Consider the following 20,494-nt stretch of genomic DNA (forward strand, 5'->3'; position numbering starts at 1 on the left):
CCTCATTATTTTTTTTTCTTTTTTTTTTTCTTTTTTGTGCACAGCTTAATTTTGAGCTTTAGGTTTAGGCTTATGTAAGATACTTGATATGATTTTCAGTGGAGCATATCACAACTGATAAATGGCAATAACAGGTAGGCCTAACTGTAATAATCCTTTATTAGGTGTTTACTATGCTTTATTATGTCTTGAGGGAATGTACTGGAAACACTTTCTTTCGCAATCGAGCCATTTTGGGTCAAGTGACTCAAGTGACTCAAGTGACTCGCAAAACCCGGCTCATACAAGTGAGTGACTCAGACTGATCCGAATCCCTCAAAAGATCCGGGTTTTACACTACTACACAGTACCACACCGGAATTTACTGAGCTCCTGAGAGCAGTGATGGGAATAATAACCGCGTTATTTTTTTTTCATGTAACGAGTAATTAACTAATTACTATTTCCATCGTTACAACGCCGTTACCGTTACCGACATTTGAATGTGGTGAAGCAACTAATAGAGCTCCGGTAGCTGACGTCACCCTGCTCCAGCAATGACAACACCGCCATATTGGCAGGAAGGGGCACTTTGCTAATGACTACTCGGTTGACAACTACGACCAATTAACTAACTTGACCTTGTACCAGTTACATCCAAAAATGGTCTACAACTGTTGTGCCCCAGGATGCCAGAATAGTCGGGGACAAGCAAAGGGGAAATCGTTTTAAAGGAAAGATCCCACAAGACAGCAGATGTGGATTAGCCTACTGCTATAAAACTCACAAAACGGAGCGGTGGGATCCCTCGAGAAACGGATTTGGCTTGTGTAGCGATCGCTTTATATCAGGTACAGAATCCAGCGTGAGAATTTCCAAGTGTAATGTCTTGTTTATTTATCATGTTTTAACACGATGTCCAACAGATTTTATAGAGGCTAATGTTTATAACGTGGATTACAAAGGGGTGTTGCTCATTCAGCATTAAAACTATCACAATGGAAAGAAACGCAATAGTTACTTTCCCTGGTAACTAGTTACTTTTATAGTGGAGTAATTCAGTTACTAATTCAGGTACTTGTTGGGAGAAGTAACTAGTAACTATAACTAATTACTTTTAAATGTAACATGCCCAACACTGCCTGAGTAACCCATTCTTTCACAAATGTTAGTAGAAGCAGTCTCCATGATTTTATACACCTGTGGACATGGAAGTGATTGGAACACCTGAATTCAATTATTTGGATGGGTGAGTGACCCCGCCTCTCGCCTGATGACAGCTGGGATAGGCTCCAGCAGACCCCGCGACCCTTAACAGGAATAAGCGGTTACAGAAGATGAATGAAGAAGGATGGGTGAGTGAATACTTTTGGCAATATAGTGTATTTTCATTAGTTTTTAACAGCTACAACGACAGAATATTTTAAAAGACTCATTGCTAATGCACAGACATCACTTTAGATGCTTTTTCCTTTTAAGGTGATCATACTAGAGGTTGTGTTGTTTGTTTCTTAATGAATGACGCAAAACTACTTACGCAAGAGCACCCCTGCTGAGGGCGGCGGTCTTTAATGAGACCCGTGACACGTTGGGTCAAAGGAATGCGCTCAAATGATAACCTTAAAATGTGATCTGAGATCAGTTCACTCAAATGTATCCTCAGTGCGTCCCGAGTGTGTTCACACCTGTACTTTACGCTGGAAAGTAGTGATCCAATCACTCAGGTTGGATGTTAATACAAGGTCTGAATGGGGGCCTAACTTTGTTTGTTTGTCATTTTGGCGGGAATGTCTCCACAGACACCGGTTTCTTCTAAGGTCCTGGCCTGTGAATGCAAAGTTTTCCGTATAATTTCACCAGTGGGTCACAGGCTCAGTCACTTTTTTGCCACCAGGGGCCGGCCAACACACGTTTGATTTCTTCCAGACATCCTCATCACTCATCCTCAGTGTTGTCAAGCAGGGCAAATCTGTATGCTGCTTCAGTAACATCTTCGCTAAAATCCACTAGCCAGTTAAGCTAGTGGTCATATAAGATCAAGCGGGGCCGTAGCAGTGAAACCTGTGAGTACTCTGAACAGACCAAATGCGCTTTTTATTGCTCGTGTGTACAACTTTTCAATTGTAAAAGTAAGAATGTGTTGCTTTTTTTTTTCTTTACACCGTCTCAGGTTTACATGTGAGAAGCATCGGCAAAATATGCTTTTAAGGTCCTGGTCCTAATGTGCGACACCAGAGAAACTAACAAACAAACATCTAATATTGTTGACTCTCAACCTTTGTAAAGAGCAAAGTGGCTCATATAAAACTGAACAGACTTTGCGTACAAAGATAAGCTTGAAGATCCAAATGTCATTTCTTATATTTCTTGTGTCCATCCAACTTATTTCAGACCTTGTGTCACTTTGAGAAGAGTTATTGTAGAAAAGTTGATGAAATATTCTTAATAATTGTGCCTACTCTATTTTCCTCAGCCTTGTTTAATGTTTAATTTCCTACTGAGAATGTGAAACTCACAGTGGAAGACACTGAAGAAGACGCCGCTTTAAAAAAAAAAGACACAAAATAGGACATTTTATTCAGTGAGCACCAGTGAGTCAGTACAAACCTCCTTTTTGTTCAGAAGCTCAAGTGTTTTTTTGAACCGAAACGTCAGACATTGGAGAAACTAACGGACATCTTTACAGGCGCAGCAGTGGAACTACATCTCAATCAAAGCGTGGGAGAGGAAAACCTCTGTCATTTAGTGTGCCTCTTACAAAACCTACATCTACAAGTAAAAAAAAAAAAAAAGACAGAAACATCTGGACAATGACAACACACAAACACACACAAATACATATACACATGTTCTGACTTCATTCAAATCTGGATGTGATCTCACTATGTTTTCACTCTAGGGCCCGCTACAGTATAAATTAATAAAAAAATCACACATTGATTGTAACTATAAACGTTATAATGCAGACATGTTAATGGTGAAAGTAGTTCAGATCATTGAAGTTCAGCAAAGAAAAGGGTATTATCCTCAATTTAACTTTAATTTGAAAATACGATCTTTGATAAACGACGTATATAAAGCTGGTGGTTTCCAGCAGGGGGCGCCAAACCACGACTAAGAGTTAGGCTTTCAATATTACCTGTGCACTCGCCTATTTGTAGCCTAAGAAAGCTGCGCTATGTCGGAAACCTTTTTTATTTTATTTCATTTTATCAAAATACCAATCAATATTGGTTTAATATGAGTGGATACAACAATCGGAGAGAAGATCTTAGTGGTAAACAGCCTTTTTGTCTTTTTAGTGGCTGGAAAATAAATGTAGGTGATGTTGTGGTGAAGATATTTCAGTTAGAAACGGACGCTCTAGTCACACAAATAAAAAGTCTAGGAAGTATCTCGTTACTTGTGGACAGTGTGTATTTATGTCCAGAAAATGACTAAACCACACCAGATAATGAGACTCTTGCACCGGGTGACACATTCTTTCATACCAATGAACACACTGTGCTTTAATTCTCTATCCACATACACCATGCTGCTGCTGCTGCTGCACATGATCAAAGCACCAAATGTGGATTAATCCACCTGTGGAAAAATAGTCCGCAACAAAAACATAGTTTTCTTCTATTTCAGTAAAGTTCACTAGAAACTACAGTGCTGTTTTAGGAACATCACTAACCCACTTTTTCCCCCCATAACATATGTGTATACTGTATATCTGTGGCCTGGTTTGAATTTAAAGCTCTACATCTGTTCAGTATGGCTGGGATGCTACAGATGGGATATTGATAGACAACCTAACACTTTTGGATTTGTTGATGATGACAAAAATACTGAATATTGACATAAAAAAAATCTCTGAAATCACTTATATATAATAATTTGATTTGACATAACCTAGTAGCAAGCCTTGATGCACAAGAAGGATTGGAGACCGAATTCACTCGTTTTAAGGGTGCCGACTGAACTACAATGTGCCAAAGAACAAATTTTCTGGCGGAAAGCTGGTTTGGAACCCCACCGTTAGAAACTGATTATGCTGCTGCAAAGTTCTGCCAGGCCAGTCAAATCGTATGGGTGGGTGTTATGTGGTGACGTAGTCATGCATTTCATCTGAATGCCATAGAGTTAAGAGTTAAGTCTGACTGGTTGTAGGACTATCAATTGCATTCAGAGGTATTCTTTTCTCTGTTTGTCGAAACACGCCCCATAATGGTATCTCAATGGTGTGTTACCAGACTAAGACTGGCTTCTCCAGGCTTGCACTGTAGTAGTGACCAGCTCTGCTGTGACACTTCTATTTAAGTAGTTAGAGGTTTCAATTCGCTAGGTGTAACATAAGTATTGTTCAAATGAAGTCTGGGCTTATTAGATTTTTGTAATTACAGAGAGTAAAGTACAGGAGAAAGGTGCCACGTACTGCTCAAATGTGAACGGTACACACAACCCTACGCACAAGGTTCTGAACTATATCACTTATGTGATATGGGAATTAAGGTTGGAATTCATTCTGTTCCACAAAAATAAAAAATACATAGTAGTGTTACTAAAAATGACAGTGTCTTATTGGACCAAACCAGTGAAGATTTGACTCATTTACTTCTAAGCATACAGTATATATCCCCACTATTGTCTGGAACAGAAAGAAAATCTACAACTGTGACAAGCACACGGTGCAAAACAAAAAAAACAACCTGGTTATGTTAGTTCTCTGTGATGACCTGCTGTGTTTATGGTGACTAAAGATGCCTAAAGCTGAAACGTGCTTGATAACAAGGTCAGTTGTTGAAGCACACCTGGATTCAAGTGAGAACTGAACATGGAACCAGAACAAAGTGAAAGGAACTTTAATGCGTGTTCATGTGTCCTTCATTCTTCCTGCATGTGCATGTTAATGTGTGAGTATTTTATTTTAGCATGTTTGCATGTGAGAGCTGTAGTACAATCACTGACATATCATCAGTATGTGTATGTGCCTGCATGTGTTTCCCGTTCACGTGTCACATTTTTTCTACTTTCAGCACGCCTGCATGATGTGTGATTACGCGTCTCTCCTCAGGTCCTCCTTTGATGCCTTTCCCCCACGTACGTGTTCTCTATGCACAGCACTACGTAGTGGCTGGAGCAGGAGCGGGCGTGCTGTCCTAACATTCGCCCCGTTTGCAGCATGGCGGCCTGGCCCGTCACCGCCATGTCGGCCGTCCTCCACGCCTCACAGTAGTTGGCGGTCAGGCGGCTGCCCACGACGCTGGAGCCGTGCCACACCATCTTCTCTGGCCTGCGGGGAGAGACGAAGAGACTTAGTGGGCGCCTTAGTGCTAAAGGAGAATGAGAGGTAAGAGGAGAGCTGGAGACATGATATTTAAAAGAGAGAATGGAAACTGAAAAGTTTGGGATAAAAAGTTTAAAGTCAAGCCCGTCCTAGAACTAACTTTTCTTTCTGAATCAGAATACTTCCTCACAACATTATCATTATCATTGGAAGTGTTGACGTACTTCGATGTTTTTTGACAAAACCGCCACAAAAAAAATTTATCGGGGGAAGTTTGTCTGGCTTCCAAGCTATATGCTATGGCCTACTCTGAGAAAGCACTTGAAAGCTTGATTTACAGTACTGTACTCAACATGCGTTGGGTGTTACACCGTTGAAAGCGCTTATACCAGTGCGCCAGTGTGTCCGTATTGTTATGTAATTACACCACCGAAAAACTAGGCAGCGACTGGCCAGCTGTGTTGAGTTCCACTCTGCACTTCACACAATGACAAGTGGAACTGAGTGACTCAAAATTAATGTAGATTAACTGTTAGTTTCACTAAAATCACTGCAGCACAGAGCAGAGAGAAGACATCTGAACAACTTTCTGTGCTGTGCTAAGTCATGTGAACATGTAAATGCATTTCGGTCCAATCACAGATGCTACAGTTCGCGCCGTGTAGGGTCCTGCATAGGGACCAGGGCGACACAGTAGCTGCACTGTCAAATTGACACTGTACTATAAATCGCGTATATCTCCAAATAGCTGTAAGCTGAGACTACAACCTGGTACATTCCTGCTGTATGAAAACCTAAGTTAGCCCAAATGACATGACTAAATTTGAACTCAGAACCCAAGAACCAAAGCTATATATTCTTGTTTTATGTCATTTATTACTTGCTGTGCAGTGCAATGACTATTGGATCCTTCTTCACTTGGGCTGTGTACCTATTGCATGGCACAAGTGAAAAGTTAGGTTCAGTCTTGGAGAGAAAGAACTGCTGAAGTGTTGGGAAATGCCAAAGCTGCCACAACCCAGACCAGAAATAGGAAAGACTCTATGGGCTTTATATCACCTGGGTCTACTTTATATTTAAGAGATTTTTATACTTTCAGGGCTGTAACAATGTTTTGGCAAGCTTGGAGCCAGCTACAACTACCTGCAGAAGCACTGCCCATGTGAACATGGAGTTTATGGGCTGTGTATACAATAAAGTTGTATACACAGTTTAATTCAAGTGGAACTCATACCATCCTCGTTTTGGAGGTCTGACTTTCATTTCCTTGCACACAAGTATCTTGCCCCACTTGCTCAAGGCCACTCACCACGCCGAGTCTGTCATCACGTTCCGTCCGTCGAAGGAGTAGATGGGTATGGATGTGTCGTATATGCCTCCATTCCCAGAGAAGATGGACATCCAGCTGCTGAACAGCACCTCACCCTGACACCCGGGGAAAGGGACAGAATTAAAGCAGCTGTAAACATGTCATCAGTTATGAAGTGTATCTTTAAACCAGGGCAGTTACACGTTCTAATGCAAAACACTGAAAACTGTATATCTGTCCTCACCCTCAGGTTAACCACGGGCATGTCGTTGCGGTCGGTCTTCCTCACAATTGTTGCCAGGTCCTGGAGGTGTGAGGACAGGAAGGCCCTGTAGGTAGTCGTGAGCCCCATGGAACGAGCCTGCTGGTAGCACTGGAAGTCCGCTCCACGGATGCCACGCATGTCTCCTTTGAGTGGGGCGTTCAGGGCTACCAGGTGGAGCTAAAAGAGAGAAAAACACAGAGATCAGGAGACATGATTCGTCACACATCTGACATCAAGTCATGCATGCCTCACAGGCATAAAGTTAGCGACCGTCTGGTACAGAGTTTACAATGCATGCGTGCAAGGGTGCAGGTGCGCTTTTTACACTCACCCCAGGTACGCCGTTGAAGGTCTGTGGTAGCAAGTTATAGCTGGGCTGATAGGCTCTAGTGCTGTCCTGCAGCTCCTGTTCAGTAAAAACTACAATTAATGTGGTCCTTTATATTTTTTTAAGAGTTAATCCTGAATTAAAGGGATAAATGTGTTTCCCAACATCCATTTGGACCTATCGCAGTTTCCTGCTGAGCGTGTAAGTGTGTTTGAACCTGGCTGCTGGGCCTGTGTGGTCTACTCCTGTCTCCAGGTCTGCTGAGGGCTTGAGATGACTCCGATGAGGAGGGTCCAGGATGGATCAACTCTCCCAGCTGGAAAATACACAAACACACATACACGACAAGTGGTGTCAAATATGGGTCTTATTTGATTTAAATAAAGGATTATTGTTGATGTTGACATCTACTAATTGGCAGTTGCTATAGTACTGGTGAAACCCAGAGAGGAGAATACAGAAATACAATATATATCTGATTCTGATACAAACACCTGGATCTTGCGCCAGCCGTTGCGTGCTCTGATGTACAGCTCCCCTCCCCTCTCAGACACATAGGCCAAGGTTCCCTCTGCAGTGCGCAGTGAATCTCTGGTGAGAGCGTTAAATGTCTTGTACGTGGCCACCTGGACACACACCATCACAGCATCAGTTCTGAACCTTCGTGATATTTTGAAAAGTTATCTGATTGAACATTCATTTTGTTGTGGGAAGTCTCTTACCAGGTTGGCAGAGCCTGGTGGACCCGGAGGACCAGGAGGACCGGGAATAGCTGATGACAGCACATAGAAATTACATTTAACTGATACAACCGACAGTACCAGACTCCACTAACTACTCCTTAATCTCTCTCTAACAAACACATACTTGTTCCATATGCAGATACAAGTCCTGGAGGTCCAGCAGGGCCGGGCGGGCCACGGGGTCCAGGTCGTCCATACCCAGGAGCTCCAGGCTGGCCAGGAGAACCTACGGGACCCTGGGGCCCAACAACGGACTCACCCTTTGGTCCCTACAGGAACAAACACACTGAATTGAATATACTGCGTCTTAAAAAAAGAGGTATTTACTTTGCATATTTCTCTTCTCTGGTGCACCCATGAACACTCTCAGAAATATTCATCAATCAACATACAATAGGAGAATAGTCTTACGATCAACAATTACATGCAAATTCTGTATTTTGAGTACATGAGGTAGCTTAACTCACCACCAGTCCTGATCTCCCTGGCAGTCCTGGAGAACCAGGCAGGCCTGCGTCACCCTTTTCTCCCTTCTCACCTTTGTATCCTTGATCACCTCTAGCACCCTGAGGGAGCCACCAAGAGAAGGATCAGCCAGACTCTTATTGAAAAACAAGGCCATTTCATTGTAAAATGAATGCAAGTCACATTTTTACAGCTGGTTTACCACCTCTGGTATATCACGATACCATGGAAAGTTGTAAGTGCTGCCATGATGGTTGTTAAAAGAGTTGACAAGTTACATAGAGCAATGAGTTTTTACACCAATCAGGCTGGTCTAGGTGGGTGGTACATGTCTAAGGGCGTATTCACACCAGGAAGGTCCGTTAGTTCACTTGCTTTGGTCCGGACCAATTTTTTTTTTTTTTTTTTTTTTTTTTTTAGTGCGGTTCGCTTTCACACTGTGATTAATTGCAACCGGACCAGAATTTATAAACAAAAACACATGTGCTAAGGTCGTTCAGCCATTGGCTGGTAAACGTATAGGCGGGGTAAAGAAGGAAGCCAAATGTCCCACGTAAATAGGCTACAATGGAGACTTTGCGTACTGTAGGTCTACTTGTTATTATGCTAGCAATATGGTTTATAAACTGAGCGCTGGAATCCCCTCTCTCTCATTTGTTTACTAAAAATCTTATATACTTCTGCATTTTTATGTGTTTTCTCCAGCATTTGAGATATCTGGACATCTGCCCAGATATCTAGGAGGCAGCGTGTCTCCTCAGAGCTCGGTTAAGCCACGGCTCATCTCTACCTAACCTACCTGCGTTTGTTTGCTTCACGTGTCTCTCTCTGTTGTGTGTGTCACTGGGCTATCCTACATTTCCCATAACTAGTGCAGTGCCCGTCGGAAGTATGTATTCCTATAGTGGGAGCTGAAGAAGATTTTTCAGTTGTGACCATTGTCGTGACCCATGTCTCCTCCCCACAAAGACACCTGCCCAGTTTCAAATCAGCGTGCCACAGACAGACAGACACAAACTCACCAAATAAGTTAAAAGAAATTCTTGATTTATAGATAGATGATCAAATCACTCATGTTTTGTCTGTAAACTGTAAAATAACGTTGAGTCTCCGTTGCCATGGTTACCATCTAGCGTTTGAGCCAGCGCAATAATTTAGAACTGTCATCAGGCAACTGGAAATATTAGAGCGGAGAAAATCTATTTTACCGATATATTTTACATTTCTTATCCAAACAACGTCAAACTTAGCAGTGCACATCTTCGTGCCCGTAGCGAGACACCTGCCCAGTTTCAAATCAATCGGGCTAACGGTTCGCGAGATATGCGTGCCACAGACAGACAGACACACAGACGCTTCTTGATAGATGCGCGAAAACTACGGGAGCTCGTCAAATCCAAAAAGGTAGATTTTTGCAACTTGGGTCGGATCGAGGTCGGGCTGCTTTCACACCATAAAGGAACCGCTCCAGGGTTCGGTAGGAACCGCTCCGAGACCACCTCCTCAGCTGGGTCTCGGTCCGCTTGTTTGGTCCGCACCACAGTTCGAGTGATTGTATTCACACCAGTCAAAAAGGTCCGAACCAAGCAAGGAAACGAACTTGAGTTCGTTTTAATCGAACTAAACAAGGCAGGTGTGAATACACCCTAAGTAACATCAACATGAATGCCAGGTCCAGAAGCTTCCCAGCAGAACACTGAATTGTCACAAGATGGTCAATGTTATTTATTTCCCCTGTCAGTGGTTTTAATGTTGTGGTGGCTGATCGATGTATCCAGTTACTCAACAAGTCTAATATTCATTCTACCTTTTTAGCTCAGTTTTGTTCTCCACCAGTGAAGTAAATATCTGGCCTGTGTCTGCTACTGTGCTCAGACTCCAGTTGTCAGTTTTGTCTGTCTGTTACTTGGGAGGGTTTCTTAGAGCTTTTCTACTGAATGCCTGCCTGCTGCTAGGCTGATGCTGGAGGTGAGAATGCAGTATAACATCAAGGTTTGAATCTGTATGTGTCACGGTTTTGAGAAGGTTGAGTTTTGAACATTGTCTCTAATCTAGTTTGGTTTTCCTGATGTTTCCTGTTTTGGGTCCTACCTTTTATTGTGAAAACCTAAAACCTCACACCATCACCAGTACTCGTTCAGATTTCAGATGCTCCGTCTGATGCAGATCTGACAGTTCTTCAATTACCATTTTAGTCTACACCTGTAAACTTATATATATTTACGATGTGTAAAAAAAATCAATACTCACCACTATTCCGTCTGGAAAGCGGGGAGCTGAGAAGCAAAACGTCACAGCATAAATGACTTGCAATAATTATGATAGCGTTTTTACCATTATAAAACTCATTTTTTTGTCAATTTAAATTGAACACGAAGGCTTGAATTAGGTGAGAGAGAAAGTGAGTGGTAGTAAATGAGGCACGCTTGTTGTTCAGGGTCTCACCAGGTGTCCCTGGCTCTCCAGGTAGTCCTTCATCTCCTTTGTCTCCTTTGGGTCCAACTGAATCTCTCCTCCTCGGTGACTCCTACACACACACATGCACGCTCAATTAACGGAACTTTTCTGACGGCAGGCGTGCACACGTGAACGAGCAGTTAACAGAACATGCGCCTCAGCATAGAGATGTATGTGTTGTTAAACTTATTAAACACAGTAAAAACTCGGATGGTAATTAAAGACAATGATGTCAAGGATAAAAACACAAGAAAAACACAGTTAAATACAACGGATGCATGCTTTAGGCAGCAGCACGTGCAGCCCTCACCCAGCTATTATGGTTGAAATACAAGGATTAATGAAATTATGGTGATTTTAGGCTGTTCCTAGTTTTGCACAGGGGATGTTTTAGAGTAAGTTAGCATCATAGGCTTTCTGGAGGCCCCTCATCTCACCCCAACTTGACAACTTTGAGTTGAAGTGGAAGCTCACACTAAACCCCTGGAGTACGTTATGCACTGTTACTGCATAATCCCTTTTTTGTTCTTAATCACAGGTTTATTGGTCCTTAGCCAAGCAGTCATCATGGTGTCTCTGCCCACCATGTTCAAATAACAGAACCCACACACCCAGCACCTGGAAAGAAGGGCCTGTACAGAAGCCTTATTAGTCAGATCAGAGATGTCAAAAATAATATTGTGAAAACAGTTTTCTTTGTTAAACTGACTGAGCTGAAACGTCACTTTGAACCAACTCTGATCTGCACACACTAAGCTTCTTCTTCTTGAGACCATGAGGAGGAAAAGAGCAGATGAGGAAAGCAGAATTGAAACTCCAACCCCCTATAACACCAGGCATCAACATTTGTCCAGAGTCGTTAGATAGTTTCTTACAAATGCACAGAAAATCTCGGTGTAAATGGACCTAGATGCACTGATTGATGTTTAGATTACTGGTGGGATAGAAATAAGTTAGAACTATGATTTTCTTCCAGCTACTAGTAAACTGGACACATGCTGCACACGGGACAAATGTTAAAGCCTGATGAAATGAGGCCAGCACCATTAGGAGAACAAAGAGAGAGATGGGGGGAAAACAGGGGGCGGGGGAGGAATGGGTACTGTTTGTAGCCCAGACCAGAGAACTGCCATGCTGGGACACCCACACACCAACAGAACCACCCGATGATCCACTTCCCAACTGAAACGGACCAGTCAGGTGGTCCCGCTCAGACTTACTTGTCCCTTTTTGCAGTGCGGTCTGGGGCGCACAGGGAACACCGTCTTTGAGATTCAAAGGAGAGCAGCGTGATCACTTGAAAAGAGTCATGGTCAAAATCTGTAGATGTTCGTAAACTGAAAATTGTGAACGCTGTTGCTAAATTGGTTTGTAATCCAAGACAGCTACATCTTGTGAGCTTTAGATCGCCGTTACTCATCTGGACTCATCAAATGCTGTTAATTCTACACCATACACACTTACAGCTCGTCCAGTACTTTCTACTGTACTCGAGTAAAGCGTTTAATGAGGGGGCTGATATTGTTGTATTGGTACTTTAACTTAAGTAAAGGCAAAAGCGCATAAGCAGAAGGCTGTTTGGTGTTACATGGTCAACACTGGCTTTAACTGGCTGTTGTGAAAGTACAGATGTCATCAACCAAATTTGAAATCCTAAGCAGTATGTTTCATATTAATGGGGACAGAACTGGATGAGTCTGCAAGCAGTTAAAATCTGAAGACACCTCACATTTGCAGATGATCTGGTCTGAAGGTACAGACCAGATTTCTACACCGCTTTGGTTGTGTAGTTAATTGTGGAATAAATTGGCCCTAAACTACTGTAGCTTAGACTCAGTTAACACAGCACAATGCATAGACAGGTCTTATCAGGGCACATATTATGGACTTTCACATACATATACAGGCTCAGACAGAGAAAATGCTGGTTGTGATTGGATATGGTGTTGAAGTAACAGCAATCAGTGACTCCAGGATTCCGTACCTAATCAGTTCTAGTTATTGACATCAACTGGAGTAAAACACTTAAAATCTGCTTTATTTTCTCTACTTTGCAGTCCTGGTCCACTCTCTGTGAGAGCCCTAGCCCAGACACACAGAAATCATCATTCAGAATCAACTCTTGAGTGGTGCTGTATTGTCGGAGCTAAGTACCGACAGAAGTTTTATTAACAAGAAATAAGTTGTTTGTCCGCTAAGAAAATCAGCCACTGGTACATTGCGCATTCCTAACTTTTACTTACTCCGTTCAGTCCGAGGATTCTTCCTGGAAGTCCAGGCGGACCGGGAGGACCTGGAGGTCCCTGAGACGGAGAGAGAAAAAAAGAAAGTGGGTAAGAATATTTATTGTGCACAGGAAAAGCTAAATCCTTGGTTAATGTAGCGTGCTCTGTTTCATTTATGGAGGAAAGCATGTAGAGAATACACAATCAAAGGCATATGTTGATGAGCATGTTATTGCGCTGTATCATATTTACCCATCCAGCAGATGTGGAGAAACATTAGCATTCATTTCATATTGTGTTTGTGCTCATCTTATAAATATAAGCTGAATATTCACTGTTTATTTATTTTTTTATTTACTTTCTACAACACCCGGGGGATATCTGGTTGGTAGATCTGCAGCTGTATTCACCAGCTAGCGGTCACACAGGATTTTCTGAGAGCTTTTGCTCCGTTAGTAATGTATTTTTACGCACTTAATTCTGTAAACTATATATAGTAGACTCCAGTCCTATTGTCAAACCATGAATCTTATCTAATTATCGGAGAATGATGCTCTGTGTGTTCCCTCCTTTGCCTCTTTCTTCTTACCGGTAGGCCAACAGAGTCTCCTTTGTCACCTTTCTTCCCAAACAAACCAGGTCTCCCCTACAAAAAGGGAAAATGTATTTGTTCTCTGTTAAAATACGATGCATAGTTTGTGATACAACCTTAGACAATTATAAGTCACTTTTAAAGAAGGCGGCGAATGAATCAACAGATTTGCTAGTTGCTAAAACAAACATCTGTGAAAGACGAAAGAAAGTATAATTTACAGCATGATCAAATAAAATAATACACACCGGACGCCCTGGGATGCCACATTCTCCCTTTTCTCCGGGAGGTCCTATTGGGCCCTGAAATAGACAACCACACATTATGCAATGTGCAAATCAGTGTTAAGTGTGAGATATGAATGGCTATTAAGGTCCCAATCACTTTCCCTTACGAAGCGAACAAAAGATTTGTGCAATGTTTTTACATATTATTGTTCTGTTTAATATTAACTCACCATCAGTCCAGCAGCTCCTGTGTAACCACGGTCGCCCTGTGAGAATACAAAGCAGTAAAGCAAAATGTGTGATGAGGCAATGGATTTCTGTTTTTTCTCTGGAATAACAGATGAATTATTCCCATTTTAACAAAGCCTCATATAATCACTAATCACTGTTGTGTCTCCAATTCAACCTTATTCTGAACAGTCTTTCATTCAACATTTACGTCCACTCTATATCAACAGTTGTGCTGTCAATCTGCAATGACAGGAGTCACTCAGTGAGCATGGAAGACATCTGCTACAGTGGCGTCATAATTTAAGATAACACCTATGTACAAGGATGTGGAGTACACGGGGGGAGGGAGGGGGTTGTATCTTAATAGGTACAACCTTACACCTGTGTTTGTAAGGCTATTGTAGGAAATTACCAGCTAATGACTCAAACCGTCTTGGCAAAATCACCTCCCCATTTTAGAATAGGCTTGATCGAGCATCACTTGTTTTCCACTTTAATGGCAGGACCGGTTCATACTAGAATCTTACACTGATCTGGCATAACATCATGACCACGTTCCTAATATTGTGTAGGTCTCCCTTGTGACTCCAAAACAGTTGTGACTCATCAGAGAATGGACATGGGCCTTCTAAGGGTGTCCTGTCGTGTCTGGCAACAGAATGTTGTTAGTGGGGGCCTTTGGGTCCTATGGGTTGAGGGGAGGGGCCTCTGTGGATCATCCCACAGATACTTGATCAGTTTGGGATCTAGTGAATTTGGAGGCCAGGTCAACACCTTGTGCTGTTCTTCATGTTTTTTTCAGTTGTTTCTAAACCGTTCTTGTGTGTGCGCCTATGTCAGGCTGCATCCTGCTGGGGATGTAACATCCACATGAATGCCAGGTCCAAAAGTATCCAAGCAGAAAAAAACTAACGTGAACAGCAAAACCAATACCTTTATGCCTTTTGGCCCTTGAGGGCCTCTCGGAGCTGGCAAGAGAGATCCATCTGCAGCAATAGTCACCCCTGGTTCTCCCTTTTCTCCCTGTTAGAATGAATGAACATAAATTAATAACATGTATCTGAATTATTTTTGCTAACAAAAACAAATGTTTTAAAGACATATGCATGATATTTACTGACATGCACGTTGTACTGTACAGCTGTGACTTGATCTCACCTTAAGCCCTCCTGGTCCTTGGATGCCTGAAGGGCCTGTTTCTCCCTTTGGTCCCCTGGGGCCCTAGGGAAGGATGAAACACTTTCAGGCAGTGTTGAACAGTTTGACAAAAATGGCCATAAAACTGTAAATTGAATTATTAAATTCTTATCAAGTAACCTAAAAGGTGGCAGTAATCTACACATGCTTTTAAGTACCTACCCCATTTAGCCCAAAGAAAGCAGAATCAAAATAAAAGAAGTATTACAATGCTTTCAAAGATTTCAAAATATTCAGTTACACATTTACATCCAGATTTCTATTTTCTCAGTCAGATAACACAGGCATAAAGTGGCGTAGCAAAGTGCTCTTACTGGAAATCCAGCTCTGCCAGGCAAGCCTTCAGGGCCCTGCAATGCGCAGACAAACACACACACACACATATATGCATACACATGCACGCAGACACAGACATAAGCACACATGCAAGCAAAGGCAATAGGTGAGACACGACATGCAACTGCAGCAATTCAAAACTGTAATGGCAGTCCTGTAGTATGCCAGGAGGAGGAGACCAGAGGATTCAACAGCTAACACAATAAGAACTGAACTCCAAAGGACAAAAATTCACATTCACAAAATAGCAGTATTCTCAATGGCTGAATGGTAGAATCAGCTATTTGCTGTTAGTAGCAAATAATAAATAATGCTGTTTTCAAACTACACATACTATAAAGCAAATCCTGTGTTTTGTAACTTAAATGCACGTTTCATTGAAAATGTATGTCACAGGTGTCATCCTCCTGGGATTAGCGGAAATATAGAGAGGCAGCAGAAGACATTTCAGCAGCTTTAAACACCCTTTGTCACTTTAAATTAACTGCTGAAAGCTACGCACCATGGGCCCAGGTGCTCCTCGGATCTCTGTGAAGTTGAGGAAACCTCCTGTGGCATTGAGGAACTGCAGACAGAACATCAGGACATATAACGAGTAAGTCCGAGCACTGCTGGCATGTTTAAAGGTTCATAAAAAGCAGAATCTCCACCCAGCTGACCCTTCTGTCAATATTACAGCTGTGTCCCGCTTAATAGTGTGTTACCAAGGACTTGATTGGTTGGTGTTATGTTGCACAGCTATAAAAAAATCTGTTTCTTACTTTGTTTCCTAGTCAGCATCAAACCTATATTATAATTATTCATAAAATGAAGTTGAATATCATGCATGAATGTGTGTGTGTGTGTGCGTACATCTTCTAGGTTAATGCCAGGTCCAGGAAGTCCAGGAGGCCCGGGTGGTCCTGGTATACTGAGTCCATCAGCACCTTGATCACCCTACAAGACACGTAATGCAGAATATTTAGTTCTTTATCAGAACAGAAACACAGTATCTGGAAGCAATAGGAGGCAGGGACAGAAAGTAATATGGATTGTTTTGTTTAGCAACCCTACCTTGAGTCCTGGACTGCCTTTATCTCCTTTGGCACCCTGTTTGTAAAAAGAAATGAAATAGTGATGAATGTACACCAGTAATCATTATCTAGAAACCATCATACTTGAAAGAGATCTGAATGATAACTTTTTGAGATATTATGTACTAATATATCAGTTTCATATTTTAGCATATTTGACATGGTGTCTGTTCTAGTTAGCTAGTTAGATTGTAACCTACTACTTCTTTCTAGAAGTGAAAACATGTCACAGACGCAGCAGTGACAGTTCTTACAGTGATAAGTTTTCATTTAATGTTGTCTTTCTGGCCACTTCATTAAGTATTTTACACTTTTTTCGCTCTATATTTTAATTTCCACCTAGCGTGGAAGCCAGCCCAATTCCCCCCGTCCACAATTATTTTGAGCACTGTGATGAATTTGGGTTAAATGCTGTTTTAACACCGAGTAAAATGACTGAAGACAACCCTGATTAATGCTCCACTCTCTGATCTCAAACCTGATACTTACCCTGGGACCTGGTAGTCCAGCAGGACCCTGTATACCCGGTAGTCCTGGGTCCCCTGGTTCACCCTGCAGTTAGACGTAGAATAGAGTGGAGGTGATTCCATTGTAACATTGTTACCTGGACCAGCATACAAACTATGCAGTTCAGAGTTAAATTTTTTCATCAGTGGTAGGAAGTTCTTATCAAGGAATTTCAATACCATGTCAGCACAGGGATACAATACAAGAAGGTGTAAGTAACACAGAAATATTTATATTTAATATGTGTTGGCCTCCAAACACTGAGGACTGAAAATGCGGGAAGAGAATATCTTGTATGACAAAGAAGTAAAAGTGGTGTCTTTTCAAAATTAACTTACCTTGACGGAGAGTCCAGGGGCTCCATCCTCACCCTACACATCACACAAGTGCCAAGTAAGAAGGAGAAATCATGAGGGTCTAGTATTGTTAGCTGTTAAAACTCACTTCCAGCCACTTTCTGCAAACATAATGAGGTTCAGAAATAGCTTACCCGTGGTCCCGGTGGGCCAGGTAGGCCAGGGATACCCTGGAAGATACAAAACAATAAACATTTACTATGTAATACTACTGCTACATACAGGATATAGGGTATGTAAGCACATACGCTCTCTCACACTGACCTGTGGGCCTCTGACTCCAGTTCCAATAAGCATGTCATTCTTTCCAGATCCCTCCATATCCTGAAAACAAATTACACCTTGAACTGAGATGTGTAATACAATTTAATTCAATTGTATTCAATACAAATGTATTTATATAATAATAATAATAATAATAATACATTTTATTTATAGGCACCTTTCAAAACACCCAAGGACACCGTACAAACTAAGACTGGGTTTAAAATGCATAACAGACATCAAAAGCATTAAAAAAATAAAATACAAGTATAAGACACTGAAAAGATAAGATAAAAAGATAAAAGATTTGGTTAAAAAAATCTGGAGAGAGTGACAGTAAGGGTGGGTAGGCTTGCAGGAACAAATGGGTTTTGAGATGGGATTTAAAAATAGTCAATGTGTCAATGTTACGAATGTTGGGTGGAAGGGAATTCAGAGGCGGGGGGCGGATCGGCTTTAGGCTCTGGACCCCATAGTGGACATGTGGGCTGGAGGGATGATGAAGCTGATGGACGATGATGATGATCTGAGAGTCCGTCTGGGTGTGTTGATGTGGAGTTCAGTCGGGTAAGGAGGGGTGAGGTTGTGGAGGGCTTTGAAAGTTAGTAGGAGGATTTTATAGATGATGCGGTGTGTGATAGAGAGCCAAGCTTCTGGAGAACAGGGGTGATGTGATGAGAAGGAGGAGTCCTGGTGATAATCCGGGCTGCAGAATTTTGAACGAGTTGTAATTTACAGAGGAGCTTGAGGGCAAGACCAGTGACAAGTGAGTTGCAATAATCTAGGTCCGAGCTGATGAGGGAATAGACCAGGATGGCGGTGATATTGCGCTGATAGAAATATGCAGACCGGGTAACGTTATGAATGTGAGTGTGGAAAGACAGAGTGCTGTCGAGGACGACACTCAGACTCTTGACGTGAGGGGAGACGGAGACGGAGGAGTCGTCTATGGTGATGGTGAAACTGTTGGCTTTGGAACCAATGAGGAAAACCTCAGTTTTGTCACTGTTGAGTTTGAGAAAGTTGGAGGAGAACCAAGTCTTGATTTCCTGGAGGCAGTCACAGAGAGAGGTGGGAGGTAGGGTTGAGGTGGGTGTTACGACCCGGCTCGAGAGGCGCAACATAAAGTGGAGACAAATGACGGAGTTAGAAAAATAAGGGTTTATTTAATTTAAAACAAAGACACACAGACACCAGGTCTGACATAGCGAGCCTCAGCAGCTGAAGTGATCCTCCCAGGCTTCTTCAACAAGGCCCTTTATTTGGTCTTCTCAGGTGTGGCTGGTTAAGACGATTAAGCACAAGCCAAAGACTTGCACAGCCAATGGAGGAAACAGAGGGGCGTAACACCTCCACCCTCAAAAGGGATCCTCCAGGAGCCCTGAAAATGAACAAAGCCCCTCTGCGATCATGCCCCATCTCCCAAGACATGCAAAAATTGATGCCTTTACACATGACACAACATTGACACCAGATACAAAACGTGTGACCCACACAACAGAACAGCCACAAACCAAATGATTACTTAAACCAAGTTACTACCTTGGACAAAGGTTAGCAACAAGTAATCACAACACAGTGAACTGTCCTCACCACAGCCTAATGGTCAAACACACCAATTGAAGTCAATGAATCCAAGTGACCAAACACATGGAAAAGTCGCACCCACAACGAATGTGGCACCACACCACACAAAGTTACTGCCTTCACCCAGCTAGTAACAACACAATGGTAGCCACCTAAATTGGGCCGACTTCCCTACAGAACTAAAGGTCACACACACACAAAACAAAGCACCTGTTTTTGCTGATGTTCATACAGTGGGCATGGTCACACATAAATCCTCCCATGAGCTCATCCAAAATATCACCGTCCCAACAAAGAACACTATAAAAATGAAGACCACCAAATTCTATCACGTGCCACCAAATTAGAGGTTCTTGCTCTCAGTTAACCCGTTCTAGAACTTACCTGGTTTCCTCTCTACCTAACAGGCTGAAATTCTAAATAACTAGACCTCAGCTAGTCTTCGTCGGCTTTCCCGGGCACGCCAGGGGCCACCCCAGGGTTCCCGCCCAAAAAATAATAAAGTGGTGATGGTCACACCAACACCCGGAGGCTCTCTACACCAGGCAAGTTCTAAACCATTTAAATTTACTTCACTTGGCAACATTAGCTTGACTCTTCTACTAAAGTCCAAGAAAAAAAGATCAACTGCAAACGAGGCTTCAAATAACCCCAATTCTCACCCTAAGAAAAAAAGAACTCCGGCATTCAGTCTCCACAAAAAAAAAGTCCAAAATTATCCCGGACGAGCCCCCATTTATGTTACGACCCGGCTCGAGAGGCGCAACATAAAGTGGAGACAAATGACGGAGTTAGAAAAATAAGGGTTTATTTAATTTAAAACAAAGACACACAGACACCAGGTCTGACATAGCGAGCCTCAGCAGCTGAAGTGATCCTCCCAGGCTTCTTCAACAAGGCCCTTTATTTGGTCTTCTCAGGTGTGGCTGGTTAAGACGATTAAGCACAAGCCAAAGACTTGCACAGCCAATGGAGGAAACAGAGGGGCGTAACAGTGGGGTTGGAGGAATGGTAGAGCTGTTTGTCGTCTGCATAGCAATGAAAGTGAATATTGTATTTATGTATTAAATACAGTGATAAA

At 42.3% G+C, this 20,494-nt stretch overlaps 1 protein-coding gene across 1 annotated transcript in view; it reads right to left on the reverse strand.

The window, feature by feature from the left end:
* Window positions 1-3,697: 3,697 nt before the first annotated feature.
* The window catches only part of col15a1b (collagen, type XV, alpha 1b), a 33,990-nt gene continuing 17,193 nt past the window's right edge, over window positions 3,698-20,494 (reverse strand). Inside the window, exons 19-44 of the mRNA XM_084546703.1 lie at window positions 17,827-17,886; window positions 17,697-17,732; window positions 17,545-17,577; window positions 17,189-17,251; window positions 16,680-16,715; window positions 16,479-16,562; window positions 16,129-16,191; window positions 15,605-15,640; window positions 15,252-15,314; window positions 15,027-15,116; window positions 14,093-14,128; window positions 13,884-13,937; window positions 13,633-13,689; window positions 13,062-13,121; window positions 12,039-12,083; window positions 10,807-10,888; window positions 10,612-10,637; window positions 8,364-8,462; window positions 8,021-8,165; window positions 7,876-7,925; window positions 7,648-7,779; window positions 7,371-7,469; window positions 7,157-7,231; window positions 6,805-7,002; window positions 6,561-6,676; window positions 3,698-5,257 (exon numbers count right to left, since the gene is read on the reverse strand). Of these exons, the coding sequence (XP_084402829.1) occupies window positions 5,035-5,257; window positions 6,561-6,676; window positions 6,805-7,002; window positions 7,157-7,231; window positions 7,371-7,469; window positions 7,648-7,779; window positions 7,876-7,925; window positions 8,021-8,165; window positions 8,364-8,462; window positions 10,612-10,637; window positions 10,807-10,888; window positions 12,039-12,083; window positions 13,062-13,121; window positions 13,633-13,689; window positions 13,884-13,937; window positions 14,093-14,128; window positions 15,027-15,116; window positions 15,252-15,314; window positions 15,605-15,640; window positions 16,129-16,191; window positions 16,479-16,562; window positions 16,680-16,715; window positions 17,189-17,251; window positions 17,545-17,577; window positions 17,697-17,732; window positions 17,827-17,886 (2,061 nt within the window). The 3' untranslated portion in view covers window positions 3,698-5,034. The remainder of the gene's footprint in view (window positions 5,258-6,560; window positions 6,677-6,804; window positions 7,003-7,156; window positions 7,232-7,370; window positions 7,470-7,647; window positions 7,780-7,875; window positions 7,926-8,020; window positions 8,166-8,363; window positions 8,463-10,611; window positions 10,638-10,806; window positions 10,889-12,038; window positions 12,084-13,061; window positions 13,122-13,632; window positions 13,690-13,883; window positions 13,938-14,092; window positions 14,129-15,026; window positions 15,117-15,251; window positions 15,315-15,604; window positions 15,641-16,128; window positions 16,192-16,478; window positions 16,563-16,679; window positions 16,716-17,188; window positions 17,252-17,544; window positions 17,578-17,696; window positions 17,733-17,826; window positions 17,887-20,494) is intronic.

This window comes from Chelon labrosus (assembly GCF_963514085.1).
Source record: "Chelon labrosus genome assembly, chromosome: 6".
Lineage (NCBI taxonomy): Eukaryota > Metazoa > Chordata > Actinopteri > Mugiliformes > Mugilidae > Chelon > Chelon labrosus.